Consider the following 14,934-nt stretch of genomic DNA (forward strand, 5'->3'; position numbering starts at 1 on the left):
AAGCAGAACCTCCGTGTGACATGGTACACAACACGGGGGGAACCTCCGCGCAACACACAGAGGAACTTCTTGCGACACGGGCACATCACACAGAGGGACCTCCACGCGACACGCACGCAACACGGGGTAACCCGTGCACGCTACAGACAGAGGAAACCACACGGGTAACGTGCACACAGACAGGGTAAAGAAACAGGGGGGGGGAGTTCGGGACGAGCTGCGCCGGAGGCAAAGCATTCTGCCCTCTCTCTGCCCGCGTGTGCGTGCCCGCGTGCGTGTGAGTGCGTGCATGTGCGTGTCTCTATCTCTCGGAGTGGGGGTGGAATGGAAAGAGGGGAGGGTCAGAGAGGGTGAGGAGCTAACGTGCTGGATGCTGGGTTGTGTGTGCAGGGGTGGGGTGAGAGGACAGGGGAAGCGGGCGGACGAGGGTCAGCGATGGAGGTCACACTCATTCCTCTCCCCCCCCCCCCCCTCCGTTCCGAGACAAAAACGCGGTGAGCCTCTGCGGCGCTGCTCACGGCACGCCGGGACCCGCCGACTCCTCGCTCTCAGCAGCAGCCGGCTCCCGACGGTTTCACCGGGGTGCTGTCGATTTTCAGGTTGGGCCTCTCGCTCCCCACCGTCGCCCCGGGGCCCATTCGCCTCTTAATCTCCGCCGCCATGGTCATGAAGGCCTGTTCCACGTTGGTGGCGTTCTTCGCACTTGTCTCCAGAAAGGGAATGCCCAGAGAGTCTGCAAACTCCTGCCGGAGACAAAGCAGAGAGAGGATCCCGTTCAAACTGCTCGCTGAGTACAGAGGAACCAGAGTCAGTGTGTGTGGGACCCGTACCCCAGTGAGAGTCAGTGTGTGTGGGACCCGTACCCCAGTGAGAGTCAGTGTGTGTGGGACCCGTACCCCAGTGAGAGTCAGTGTGTGTGGGACCCGTACCCCAGTGAGAGTCAGTGTGTGTGTGGGACCCGTACCCCAGTGAGAGTCAGTGTGTGTGGAACCCGTACCCCCAGTGAGAGTCAGTGTGTGTGGAACCCGTACCCCAGTGAGAGTCAGTGTGTGTGGGACCCGTACCCCAGTGAGAGTCAGTGTGTGTGGAACCCGTACCCCGGTGAGAGTCAGTGTGTGTGGAACCCGTACCCCAGTGAGAGTCAGTGTGCGTGGGACCCGTACCCCAGTGAGAGTCAGTGTGTGTGGAACCCGTACCCCGGTGAGAGTCAGTGTGTGTGGAACCCGTACCCCAGTGAGAGTCAGTGTGTGTGGAACCCGTACCCCAGTGAGAGTCAGTGTGTGTGGGACCCGTACCCCAGTGAGAGTCAGTGTGTGTGGAACCCGTACCCCGGTGAGAGTCAGTGTGTGTGGAACCCGTACCCCAGTGAGAGTCAGTGTGTGTGGAACCCGTACCCCAGTGAGAGTCAGTGTGTGTGGGACCCGTACCCCAGTGAGAGTCAGTGTGCGTGGGACCCGTACCCCAGTGAGAGTCAGTGTGTGTGGGACCCGTACCCCAGTGAGAGTCAGTGTGTGTAGGATCCGTACCCCAGTGAGAGTCAGTGTGTGTGGGACCCGTACCCCAGTGAGAGTCAGTGTGTGTGGGACCCGTACCCCAGTGAGAGTCAGTGTGTGTGGGACCCGTACCCCACTGAGAGTCAGTGTGTGTGTGGGACCCGTACCCCAGTGAGAGTCAGTGTGTGTGGGACCAGTACACCAGTGAGAGTCAGTGTGTGTGGGACCCGTACCCCAGTGAGAGTCAGTGTGTGTGGGACCCGTACCCCAGTGATAGTCAGTGTGTGTGTGGGACCCGTACCCCAGTGAGAGTCAGTGTGTGTGGGACCCGTACCCCAGTGGGGGGCGGTGTGTGTGGGACCCGTACCCCAGTGAGAGTCAGTGTGTGTGGGACCCGTACCCCAGTGAGAGTCAGTGTGTGTGGGACCCGTACCCCAGTGAGAGTCAGTGTGTGTGGGACCCGTACCCCAGTGAGAGTCAGTGTCTGTGGGACCCGTACCCCAGTGAGAGTCAGTGTGTGTGGGACCCGTACCCCAGTGAGAGTCAGTGTGTGTGGAACCCGTACCCCAGTGAGAGTCAGTGTGTGTGGGATCCATACCCCATTGAGAGTCAGTGTGTGTGGGACCAGTACCCCAGTGAGAGTCAGTGTGTGTGGGATCCGTACCCCAGTGAGAGTCAGTGTGTGTGGGACCCGTACCCCAGTGAGAGTCAGTGTGTGTGGGACCCGTACCCCAGTGAGAGTCAGTGTGTGTGGGACCCGTACCCCAGTGAGTGTCAGTGTGTGTGGGACCCGTACCCCAGTGAGAGTCAGTGTGTGTGGGACCCGTACCCGAGTGAGAGTCAGTGTGTGTGGGATCCGTACCCCAGTGAGAGTCAGTGTGTGTAGGATCCGTACCCCAGTGAGAGTCAGTGTGTGTGGGACCCGTACCCCACTGAGAGTCAGTGTGTGTGTGGGACCCGTACCCCAGTGAGAGTCAGTGTGTGTGGGACCCGTACCCCAGTGAGGGGCGCTGTGTGTGGGACCCGTACCCCAGTGAGGTGCGGTGTGTGTGGGACCCGTACCCCAGTGAGAGTCAGTGTGTGTGGAACCCGTACCCCAGTGAGAGTCAGTGTGTGTAGGATCCGTACCCCAGTGAGAGTCAGTGTGTGTGGGACCCGTACCCCACTGAGAGTCAGTGTGTGTGTGGGACCCGTACCCCAGTGAGAGTCAGTGTGTGTGGGACCCGTACCCCAGTGAGAGTCAGTGTGTGTGGGACCCGTACCCCAGTGAGAGTCAGTGTGTGTGGGACCCGTACCCCACTGAGAGTCAGTGTGTGTGCCACCCGTACCCCAGTGAGAGTCAGTGTGTGTGGGACCCGTACCCCAGTGAGAGTCAGTGTGTGTGGGACCCGTACCCCAGTGGGGGGCGGTGTGTGTGGGACCCGTACCCCAGTGGGGGGCGGTGTGTGTGGGACCCGTACCCCAGTGAGAGTCAGTGTGTGTGGAACCCGTACCCCAGTGAGAGTCAGTGTGTGTGGGACCCGTACCCCAGTGAGAGTCAGTGTGTGTGGGACCCGTACCCCAGTGAGAGTCAGTGTGTGTGGGACCCGTACCCCAGTGAGAGTCAGTGTGTGTGGGACCCGTACCCCAGTGAGAGTCAGTGTGTGTGGGACCCGTACCCCAGTGAGAGTCAGTGTGTGTGGGACCCGTACCCCAGTGAGAGTCAGTGTGTGTGGGACCCGTACCCCAGTGATAGTCAGTGTGTGTGTGGGACCCGTACCCCAGAGAGAGTCAGTGTGTGTGGGACCCGTACCCCAGTGGGGGGCTGTGTGTGTGGGACCCGTACCCCAGTGAGAGTCAGTGTGTGTGGGACCCGTACCCCAGTGAGAGTCAGTGTGTGTGGGACCCGTACCCCAGTGAGAGTCAGTGTGTGTGGGACCCGTACCCCAGTGAGAGTCAGTGTGTGTGGGACCCGTACCCCACTGAGAGTCAGTGTGTGTGGGACCCGTACCCCAGTGAGAGTCAGTGTGTGTGGGACCCGTACCCCAGTGAGAGTTAGTGTGTGTGGAACCCGTACCCCAGTGAGAGTCAGTGTGTGTGGGATCCGTACCCCAGTGAGAGTCAGTGTGTGTGGGACCCGTACCCCAGTGAGAGTCAGTGTGTGTGTGATCCGTACCCCAGTGAGAGTCAGTGTGTGTGGGACCCGTACCCCAGTGAGAGTCAGTGTGTGTGGGACCCGTACCCCAGTGAGAGTCAGTGTGTGTGGGACCCGTACCCCAGTGAGAGTCAGTGTGTGTGGGACCCGTACCCCAGTGAGAGTCAGTGTGTGGGGGACCCGTACCCCAGTGATAGTCAGTGTGTGTGTGGGACCCGTACCCCAGTGAGAGTCAGTGTGTGTGGGACCCGTACCCCAGTGAGAGTCAGTGTGTGTGGGACCCGTACCCCAGTGAGAGTCTGTGTGTGTGGGACCCGTACCCCAGTGAGAGTCAGTGTGTGTGGGACCCGTACCCCAGTGAGAGTCAGTGTGTGGGGGACCCGTACCCCAGTGAGAGTCAGTGTGTGTGGGACCCGTACCCCACTGAGAGTCAGTGTGTGTGTGGGACCCGTACCCCAGTGAGAGTCAGTGTGTGTGGGACCCGTACCCCAGTGAGAGTCAGTGTGTGTGGGTCCCTTACCCCAGTGAGAGTCAGTGTGTGGGGGACCCGTACCCCAGTGAGAGTCAGTGTGTGTGGAACCCGTACCCCAGTGAGAGTCAGTGTGTGTGGAACCCGTACCCCAGTGAGAGTCAGTGTGTGTGGGACCCGTACCCCAGTGAGAGTCAGTGTGTGTGGGACCCGTACCCCAGTGAGAGTCAGTGTGTGGGGGACCCGTACCCCAGTGAGAGTCAGTGTGTGTGTGGGACCAGTACCCCAGTGAGAGTCAGTGTGTGTGGAACCCGTACCCCAGTGAGAGTCAGTGTGTGTGGGAGCCGTACCCCAGTGAGAGTCAGTGTGTGTGGGACCCGTACCCCAGTGAGAGTCAGTGTGTGTGGGACCCGTACCCCAGTGAGAGTCAGTCTGTGGGACCCGTACCCCAGTGAGAGTCAGTGTGTGTGGGACCCGTACCCCAGTGAGAGTCAGTGTGTGTGGGACCCGTACCCCAGTGAGAGTCAGTGTGTGTGGGACCCGTACCCCAGTGAGAGTCAGTCTGTGGGACCCGTACCCCAATGAGAGTCAGTGTGTGTGGGACCCGTACCCCAGTGAGAGTCAGTGTGTGTGGGACCCGTACCCCAGTGAGAGTCAGTGTGTGTGGGACCCGTACCCCAGTGAGAGTCAGTGTGTGTGGGACCCGTACCCCAGTGGGGGGCGGTGTGTGTGGGATCCGTACCTTCGCTGTCGTGTAGTCCACTAATTTTTTGGTGGTTAGGTCACATTTGTTTCCCACTAGCAACTTGTTGACATTTTCACTGGCGTATCGATCGATCTCCTGCAACCACTGCTTAACGTTCGTGTAGGATTCCTGGATGGAAGGAGATCTCTGTTAGGACGCACACCTGAGGGGTGAAGCCTCACTGCTGCCCCACCCCAAACCGGCCGGTCAGGGGACACTTCCTCCGAGTCGATATCGGGAAGACTGAGGCCCTCCTTCCCACTCCCCCTGCTCCCAAACCCTCCCCCCGAGTTCCCGTCTCTCTCTCTCCCCGGGAACAGTCGGAGTTTAAACCCAGGGACCCGTCTATTCCCCCACCCTCTTACCGTCCATCTCTCTCTCTCTCCCCCTCCCCGCCCCTTGGGTCAGCTCATCAGCTGGGGAAACCCTCACCCACGCCCGCATTCCCTCCAGACTCGACAATCCCAACGCGCCCCCCCACCACATTCTTCCACCTTCCGGAAACTTCGTGCACTAGGACACCCAGATCCCTCTACACCTCGGCATTCTGCAGTCCCTCTCCATCTCAGTAATACTCTGCTTTCCGATTCTTCATGCTGCAGTGAGGAACTCACACACACTTTCCCACATTATACTCCAGCTGCCAGACCTTTTCCCCCTCACTCAGCCTATCCAGGTCCATCTGCAAACTCCAAATGTCTTCCTCACAACATACCTTCCTGGTTATCTTTGTGTCGTCTGTAAATGTATCTCCCATGCCTTCACTCTCCCTCACCCAAGTCATTGGGATAACTTGAAAAACGCTGAAGCCCCAGCACTGACCCCTAGGGGGCTTCACTCGTCACATCCGGCCAATCAGAAAAAGACCCATTTATACGTACTCTCTGTTTTTTTGCCAGCCAATCTCCTATCCGGGTTAATATATTACCCCCTACACCTTGAGCTTTTAGTTCCCTCAATAACATTTGATGTGGCTCCTTTTGGAAACATAGAAACTAGAAGCAGGAGGAGGCCATTCGGCCCATCGAACCTGCCCCGCCATTCATTCTGATCATGGCTGATCATCGAATTCAATATCCTGATTCCCCCCCTTCCCCCCCATATCCCTCGATCCCTTTAGCCCCAAGAGCGAAATCTAATTTCTTCCTGAAATCACACAACGTTTTGGCCTCAACTACTTTCTGTGGGAGTGAATTCCACCGCTCTCTGGGTGAAGAAATTTCTCCTCACCTCAGTCCTAAAAGGTTTACTCCCTTATCCTCAAACTATGACCCCTAGTTCTGGACTCCCCCCACCATTGGGAACATTCTTTCTGAATCTTACCCTGTCTAACCCTTTTTGAATTTTATACGTTTCTATGAGATCCCCTTCACATTGTTCGTATCTCAATTGCTATTCGGGTGGTCCAAAGATGTGAAGGTTAGGTGGATTGGCCATGCTAAATTGTCCCTTAGTGTCTAACGATGTGCAGGTTAGGTGGATTGGCCATGCTAAATTGTCCCTTAGTGTCCAAAGATGTGTCGGTTAGGTGGATTGGCCATGCTAAATTGTCCCTTAGTGTCCAAAGATGTGCAGGTTAGGTGGATTGGCCATGCTAAATTGCCCCTTAGTGTCCAAAGATGTGTACGTTAGGTGAATTGGCCATGCTAAATTGTCCCTTAGTGTCCAAAGATGTGCAGGTTAGGTGGATTGGCCGTGCTAAATTGCCCCTCAGTGTCCAAAGATGTGCAGGTTAGGTGGATTGGCCATGCTAAATTGTCCCTTAGTGTCCAAAGATGTGTAGGTTAGGTGGATTGGCCATGCTAAATTGTCCCTTAGTGTCCAAAGATGTGCAGGTTAGGTGGATTGGCCATGCTAAATTGCCCCTTAGTGTCCAAAGATGTGTACGTTAGGTGAATTGGCCATGCTAAATTGTCCCTTCGTGTCCAAAGATGTGCAGGTTAGGTGGATTGGCCGTGCTAAATTGCCCCTCAGTGTCCAAAGATGTGTAGGTTAGGTGGATTGGCCATGCTAAATTGCCCCTTAGTGTCCAAAGATGTGTAGGTTAGGTGGATTGGCCATGCTAAATTGTCCCTTAGTGTCCAAAGATGTGTACGTTAGGTGAATTGGCCATGCTAAATTGTCCCTTAGTGTCCAAAGATGCGCAGGTTAGGTGGATTGGCCATGCTAAATTGCCCCTCAGTGGACCCGAACAGGAGCCGGGATGTGGCGACTACAGTAGTAGTAGAGGCGGGTACAATTTTGTCTTTTAAAAAGCATTTAGATAGTTAAATGGGTACGATGGGTATAGAGGGATATGGGCCAAACGCGGGCAATTGGAATTAGCTTAGGGGTAAAAGTTGGGTCGAAGGGCCTGTTTCCATGCTGTAAACCTCGATAACTCTATGAGTCACATGTCGGCCAGACCGGGTAAGGATGGCAGATTTCCTTCCCTAAAGAGAACCAGATGGGTTTTTCCGACAATGGGTCATCAGTAGATTCTTAATTCCAGGTATTTTTTATTGAATTCAAATTCCACCGTCTGCTGTGGGCGGGGATTCGAACCCGGGTCCCCCAGAACGTTAGCTGAGTTTCTGGGTTAATAGTTTAGCGATAATACCATCGCCTTCCCATTATCTTTACTAACTAAGTCATTGGTAACACTGTGGATCATAGAAACCCTATAGCGCTAAAGGAGGCCATTCAGCCCATCGAGTCTGCACCAATAACAATCCCACCCAGGCCCTATCCCCATGCTAGCACGAGGGGACATAGCTTTAAATTGAGGGGTGAGAGATGTAGGACAGATGTTCGAGGTAGGTTCTTTACTCAGAGAGTAGTAAGGGCGTGGAATGCCCTGCCTGCAGCAGTAGTGAACTCGTCAACATTAAGAGCATTCAAATGGTCATTGGATAAACATATGGATGATATTGGAATAGTGTAGGTTAGAGGGGCTTTAGATTGGTTCCACTGGTCGGCGCAACATCGAGGGCCAAAGGACCTGTACTGCGCTGTAATGTTCTATAACCCCACATATTCACCGCACTAATCCCTCTAACCTACACATCTTTGGACACTAAGGGGCAACACCTCTACTTTCTCAGAAGACTAAGGAAATTTGGCATGTCAGCTACGACTCTCACCAACTTTTACAGATGCACCATAGAAAGCATTCTTTCTGGTTGTATCACAGCTTGGTATGGGGCTCCTGCTCTGCCCAAGACCGCAAGGAACTACAAAAGGTCGTGAATGTAGCCCAATCCATCACGCAAACCCAGCCTCCCATCCATTGACTCTGTCTACACTTCCCGCTGCCTCGGGGAAAAGCAGCCGGCATAATTAAGGACCCCCACGCCACCCCGGACATTCTCCCTTCCACCTTCTTCCGTCGGGAAAAAGATACAAAAGTCTGAGGTCACGTACCGACCGACTCAAGAACAGCTTCTTCCCTGCTGCCGTCAGACTTTTGAATGGACCTACCTCGCATTAAGTTGATCTTTCTCTACACCCCGAGCTGTGACTGTAACACTACATTCTGCACTCTCTCCTTTCCTTCTCTATGAACGGTATGCTTTGTCTGTAAAGCGCGCAAGAAACAATACTTTTCACTGTATGTTAATATATGTGATCAAATCAATTTAGCATGGCCAATCCACCTAACCTGCACATCTTTGGACACTAAGGGGCAATTTAGCATGGCCAATCCACCTAACCTGCACATCTTTGGACTGAGGGAGGAAACCGGAGCACCCGGAGGAAACACACGCAGACACGGGGAGAACGTGCAGACTCCACACAGACAGTGACCCGAGCCGGGAATCGAACCCGGGTCCCTGGCGCCGTGAAGCAGCAGTGCTAACCCACTGTGCCGCCCAGATGAGATCGGATCACAGTCTCTAGCTGATCACCCTCTCCCAGTGGAGTGTCCTGCAGCGGCTCCTTGACCCTGGCACCAAGGAGGCAACGTACCATCCAGGAGCCACATCTACGGCCACAGAAACCCTCCAACGTTTCTGCACTCTTCCGACACCGATCCCTTGTACAACGCCACCCCGCCCCAAGCTCCTATCGAGAGAGCTCGGACACGGGAGACACAGGCTATTGGACTATCAGGGAGTCAGGGTACTGGAGGGGTGTGATTGGATGGAGAGTTCAGGGATGGGGCTGGGATTGGATGGAGAGTTCAGGGTGGAGGGAAGGGATTGGATGGAGAGTTCGGGGTGGAAGGAAGGGATTGGATGGAGAGTTCAGGGATGGGGCTGGGATTGGATGGAGAGTAGGGATTGGATGGAGAGTTCGGGGTGGAGGGAAGGGATTGGATGGAGAGTTTGGGGTGGAAGGATGTGATTGGATGGAGAGTTCAGGGATGGAGGGAAGGGATTAGATGGAGAGTTCAGGGTGGAGCGAAGGGATTGGATGGAGAGTTCAGGGTGGAGCGAAGGGATTGGATAGAGGATTCAGGGATGGAGGGAAGGGATTGGATGGAGAGTTCGGGGTGGAGCGAAGGGATTGGATGGAGAGTTCGGGGATGGAGCGAAGGGATTGGATGGAGAGTTCAGGGATGGAGCAAAGGGATTGGATGGAGAGTTCAGGGTGGAGCGAAGGGATTGGATGGAGGATTCAGGGATGGAGGGAAGGGATTGGATGGAGAGTTCGGGGATTGGAGGGCTGTGATTGGATGGAGAGTTCAGGGGATGGAGAGGTGGGATTGGATGGTGAGTTCAGGGATGGAAGGATGTGATTGGATGGAGGATTCAGGGATGGGGCTGGGATTGGATGGAGAGTTCGGGGTGGAGCGAAGGGATTGGATGGAGAGTTCGGGGATGGGGCTCGGATTGGATGGAGAGTTCAGGGTGGAGGGATGTGATTGGATGGAGAGTTCAGGGATGGAGGGAAGGGATTGGATGGAGAGTTCAGGGATGGGGCTGGGATTGGATGGAGAGTTCGGGGTGGAGGGATGTGATTGGATGGAGAGTTCAGGGATGGAGGGAAGGGATTGGATGGAGAGTTCAGGGATGGGGCTGGGATTGGATGGAGAGTTCAGGGATGGAAGGATGTGATTGGATGGAGAGTTAGGGGATGGAGGATGCGATTGGACAGCAATTGGAGCCTCTGTATTTCACTCACCTGATCCGTGACATCGTACACCACGATAATACCATGTGCCCCTCGGTAATAACTGGACGTAATGGTTCGAAACCGTTCTTGTCCCGCTGTGTCCCACTGTCAAACAGAACCAGGCAGTCAGAGGAAAGCAGAGGGGTGAAGACAGCTACGAACCAGCTCTCACAGTGCGGCACCCAGCCTAACACAGGATTGAGGAGAGTTACAAACCAGCTCAGTGTATCTTGGGCGGCACGGTAGCACGGTGATTAGCACTGCTGCTTCACAGCTCCAAGGACCTGAGCCCCGTGTCACACACTGAGCCCCGTGTCACACACTGAGCCCCGTGTCACACACTGAGCCCCGTGTCACACACTGAGCCCCGTGTCACACACTGAGCCCCGTGACACACACTGAGCCCCGTGTCACACACTGAGCCCCGCGTCACACACTGAGCCCCGTGTCACACACTGAGCACCGTGTCACACACTGAGCACCGTGTCCTGAGCCCCGTGTCCTGAGCACTGTGACACACACTGAGCCCCGTGTCCTGAGCCCCGTGTCACACACTGAGCCCCGTGTCCTGAGCCCCGTGTCACACACTGAGCCCCGTGTCACACACTGAGCCCCGTCTCACACACTGAGCCCCGTGTCACACACTGAGCCCCGTGACACACACTGAGCACCGTGTCCTGAGCCCCGTGTCCTGAGCACTGTGACACACACTGAGCCCCGTGTCCTGAGCCCCGTGTCACACACTGAGCCCCGTGTCCTGAGCCCCGTGTCACACACTGAGCCCCGTCTCACACACTGAGCCCCGTGACACACACTGAGCACCGTGTCCTGAGCCCCGTGTCCTGAGCACTGTGACACACACTGAGCCCCGTGTCCTGAGCCCCGTGTCACACACTGAGCCCCGTGTCACACACTGAGCCCCGTGACACACACTGAGCCCCGTGTCACACACTGAGCCCCGTGTCACACACTGAGCCCCGTGTCACACACTGAGCCCCGTGTCACACACTGAGCCCCGTGTCACACACTGAGCCCCGTGACACACACTGAGCCCCGTGTCACACACTGAGCCCCGCGTCACACACTGAGCCCCGCGTCACACACTGAGCCCCGTGTCACACACTGAGCCCCGCGTCACACACTGAGCCCCGCGTCACACACTGAGCCCCGCGTCACACACTGAGCCCCGTGTCACACACTGAGCCCCGTGTCACACACTGAGCCCCGTGTCACACACTGAGCCCCGTGTCACACACTGAGCCCCGTGTCACACACTGAGCCCCGTGACACACACTGAGCCCCGTGTCACACACTGAGCACCGTGTCACACACTGAGCACCGTGTCCTGAGCCCCGTGTCCTGAGCACTGTGACACACACTGAGCCCCGTGTCCTGAGCCCCGTGTCACACACTGAGCCCCGTGTCCTGAGCCCCGTGTCACACACTGAGCCCCGTGTCCTGAGCCCCGTGTCACACACTGAGCCCCGTGACACACACTGAGCCCCGTGACACACACTGAGCCCCGTGTCACACACTGAGCACCGTGTCACACACTGAGCACCGTGTCCTGAGCCCCGTGTCCTGAGCACTGTGACACACACTGAGCCCCGTGTCCTGAGCCCCGTGTCACACACTGAGCCCCGTGTCCTGAGCCCCGTGTCACACACTGAGCCCCGTGTCCTGAGCCCCGTGTCACACACTGAGCCCCGTGTCCTGAGCCCCGTGTCACACACTGAGCCCCGTGTCACACACTGAGCCCCGTGTCACACACTGAGCCCCGTGTCACACACTGAGCCCCGCGTCACACACTGAGCCCCGCGTCACACACTGAGCCCCGCGACACACACTGAGCCCCGCGTCACACACTGAGCCCCGCGTCACACACTGAGCCCCGCGTCACACACTGAGCCCCGCGTCACACACTGAGCCCCGCGTCACACACTGAGCCCCGCGTCACACACTGAGCCCCGTGTCCTGAGCCCCGTGTCACACACTGAGCCCCGTGTCACACACTGAGCCCTGCGTCACACACTGAGCACCGTGTCACACACTGAGCCCCGCGTCACACACTGAGCCCTGCGTCACACACTGAGCACCGTGTCACACACTGAGCCCCGTGTCACACACTGAGCCCCGCGTCACACACTGAGCCCCGCGTCACACACTGAGCCCCGCGTCACACACTGAGCCCCGCGTCACACACTGAGCCCCGCGTCACACACTGAGCCCCGCGTCGCACACTGAGCCCCGCGTCACACACTGAGCCCCGTGTCACACACTGAGCCCCGCGTCACACACTGAGCCCCGTGTCACACACTGAGCCCCGTGTCACACACTGAGCCCCGTGTCACACACTGAGCCCCGTGTCACACACTGAGCCCCGTGTCACACACTGAGCCCCGTGTCACACACTGAGCCCCGCGTCACACACTGAGCACCGTGTCACACACTGAGCCCCGCGTCACACACTGAGCACCGCGTCACACACTGAGCCCCGCGTCACACACTGAGCCCCGTGTCACACACTGAGCCCCGTGTCACACACTGAGCCCCGTGTCACACACTGAGCCCCGTGTCACACACTGAGCCCCGCGTCACACACTGAGCCCCGTGTCACACACTGAGCCCCGCGTCACACACTGAGCCCCGCGTCACACACTGAGCCCCGCGTCACACACTGAGCACCGTGTCACACACTGAGCCCCGTGTCACACACTGAGCCCCGCGTCACACACTGAGCCCCGTGTCACACACTGAGCCCCGCGTCACACACTGAGCCCCGTGTCACACACTGAGCCCCGCGTCACACACTGAGCCCCGCGTCACACACTGAGCCCCGCGTCACACACTGAGCCCCGCGTCACACACTGAGCCCCGCGTCACACACTGAGCCCCGTGTCCTGAGCACCGTGTCACACACTGAGCCCCGTGTCACACACTGAGCCCCGCGTCACACACTGAGCCCCGTGTCACACACTGAGCCCCGCGACACACACTGAGCACCGCGTCACACACTGAGCCCCGCGTCACACACTGAGCCCCGTGTCACACACTGAGCCCCGTGTCACACACTGAGCCCCGTGACACACACTGAGCCCCGTGTCACACACTGAGCACCGCGTCACACACTGAGCCCCGCGTCACACACTGAGCCCCGTGTCACACACTGAGCCCCGTGTCACACACTGAGCCCCGTGTCACACACTGAGCCCCGTGTCACACACTGAGCACCGCGTCACACACTGAGCCCCGCGTCACACACTGAGCCCCGCGTCACACACTGAGCCCCGCGTCACACACTGAGCCCCGTGACACACACTGAGCCCCGTGTCACACACTGAGCCCCGTGTCACACACTGAGCCCCGCGTCACACACTGAGCCCCGTGTCACACACTGAGCCCCGCGTCACACACTGAGCCCCGCGTCACACACTGAGCCCCGCGTCACACACTGAGCCCCGCGTCACACACTGAGCCCCGTGTCACACACTGAGCCCCGTGTCACACACTGAGCCCCGCGTCACACACTGAGCCCCGCGTCACACACTGAGCCCCGCGTCACACACTGAGCACCGTGTCACACACTGAGCACCGTGTCACACACTGAGCACCGTGTCACACACTGAGCACCGCGTCACACACTGAGCCCCGCGTCACACACTGAGCCCCGCGTCACACACTGAGCCCCGCGTCACACACTGAGCCCCGTGACACACACTGAGCCCCGTGTCACACACTGAGCCCCGTGTCACACACTGAGCCCCGCGTCACACACTGAGCCCCGCGTCACACACTGAGCCCCGCGTCACACACTGAGCCCCGCGTCACACACTGAGCCCCGCGTCACACACTGAGCCCCGCGTCACACACTGAGCCCCGTGTCACACACTGAGCCCCGTGTCACACACTGAGCCCCGCGTCACACACTGAGCCCCGCGACACACACTGAGCCCCGCGACACACATTGAGCCCCGCGTCACACACTGAGCCCCGCGTCACACACTGAGCACCGTGTCACACACTGAGCCCCGTGTCACACATTGAGCCCCGCGTCACACACTGAGCCCCGCGTCACACACTGAGCCCCGCGACACACACTGAGCCCCGCGTCACACACTGAGCCCCGTGTCCTGAGCACCGTGTCACACACTGAGCCTCGTGTCACACACTGAGCCCCGTGTCACACACTGAGCCCCGTGTCACACACTGAGCCCCGCGTCACACACTGAGCCCCGCGTCACACACTGAGCCCCGCGTCACACACTGAGCCCCGCGTCACACACTGAGCCCCGCGTCACACACTGAGCCCCGCGTCACACACTGAGCCCCGTGTCACACACTGAGCCCCGTGACACACACTGAGCCCCGCGTCACACACTGAGCCCCGCGTCACACACTGAGCCCCGCGTCACACACTGAGCACCGTGTCCTGAGCCCCGTGTCACACACTGAGCCCCGTGTCCCGAGCCCCGTGTCACACACTGAGCCCCGTGTCACACACTGAGCCCCGTGTCACACACTGAGCCCCGTGTCACACACTGAGCACCGTGTCACACACTGAGCCCCGTGTCACACACTGAGCCCCGTGTCACACACTGAGCCCCGTGTCACACACTGAGCCCCGTGTCACACACTGAGCCCCGTGTCACACACTGAGCCCCGTGTCACACACTGAGCCCCGTGTCACACACTGAGCCCCGTGTCACACACTGAGCCCCGCGTCACACACTGAGCCCCGCGTCACACACTGAGCCCCGCGTCACACACTGAGCCCCGCGTCACACACTGAGCCCCGTGTCACACACTGAGCCCCGTGTCACACACTGAGCCCCGCGTCACACACTGAGCCCCGTGTCACACACTGAGCCCCGTGACACACACTGAGCCCCGTGTCACACACTGAGCCCCGTGTCACACACTGAGCCCCGTGTCACACACTGAACACCGTGACACACACTGAGCCCCGTGTCACACACTGAGCCCCGTGTCCTGAGCC

General features: G+C 58.5%; 1 protein-coding gene across 1 annotated transcript in view; it reads right to left on the bottom strand.

Annotated features, from left to right (window-relative positions):
- Window positions 1–410: 410 nt before the first annotated feature.
- The window catches only part of LOC144490076 (ras-related protein Rab-1B), a 29,911-nt gene continuing 15,387 nt past the window's right edge, over window positions 411–14,934 (bottom strand). The window contains exons 4-6 of the mRNA XM_078207884.1: window positions 9,948–10,043; window positions 4,839–4,970; window positions 411–743 (exon numbers count right to left, since the gene is read on the bottom strand). Of these exons, the coding sequence (XP_078064010.1) occupies window positions 549–743; window positions 4,839–4,970; window positions 9,948–10,043 (423 nt within the window). The 3' untranslated portion in view covers window positions 411–548. The remainder of the gene's footprint in view (window positions 744–4,838; window positions 4,971–9,947; window positions 10,044–14,934) is intronic.

This window comes from Mustelus asterias, unplaced genomic scaffold (assembly GCF_964213995.1).
Source record: "Mustelus asterias unplaced genomic scaffold, sMusAst1.hap1.1 HAP1_SCAFFOLD_2849, whole genome shotgun sequence".
In the NCBI taxonomy this organism is placed as follows: domain Eukaryota; kingdom Metazoa; phylum Chordata; class Chondrichthyes; order Carcharhiniformes; family Triakidae; genus Mustelus; species Mustelus asterias.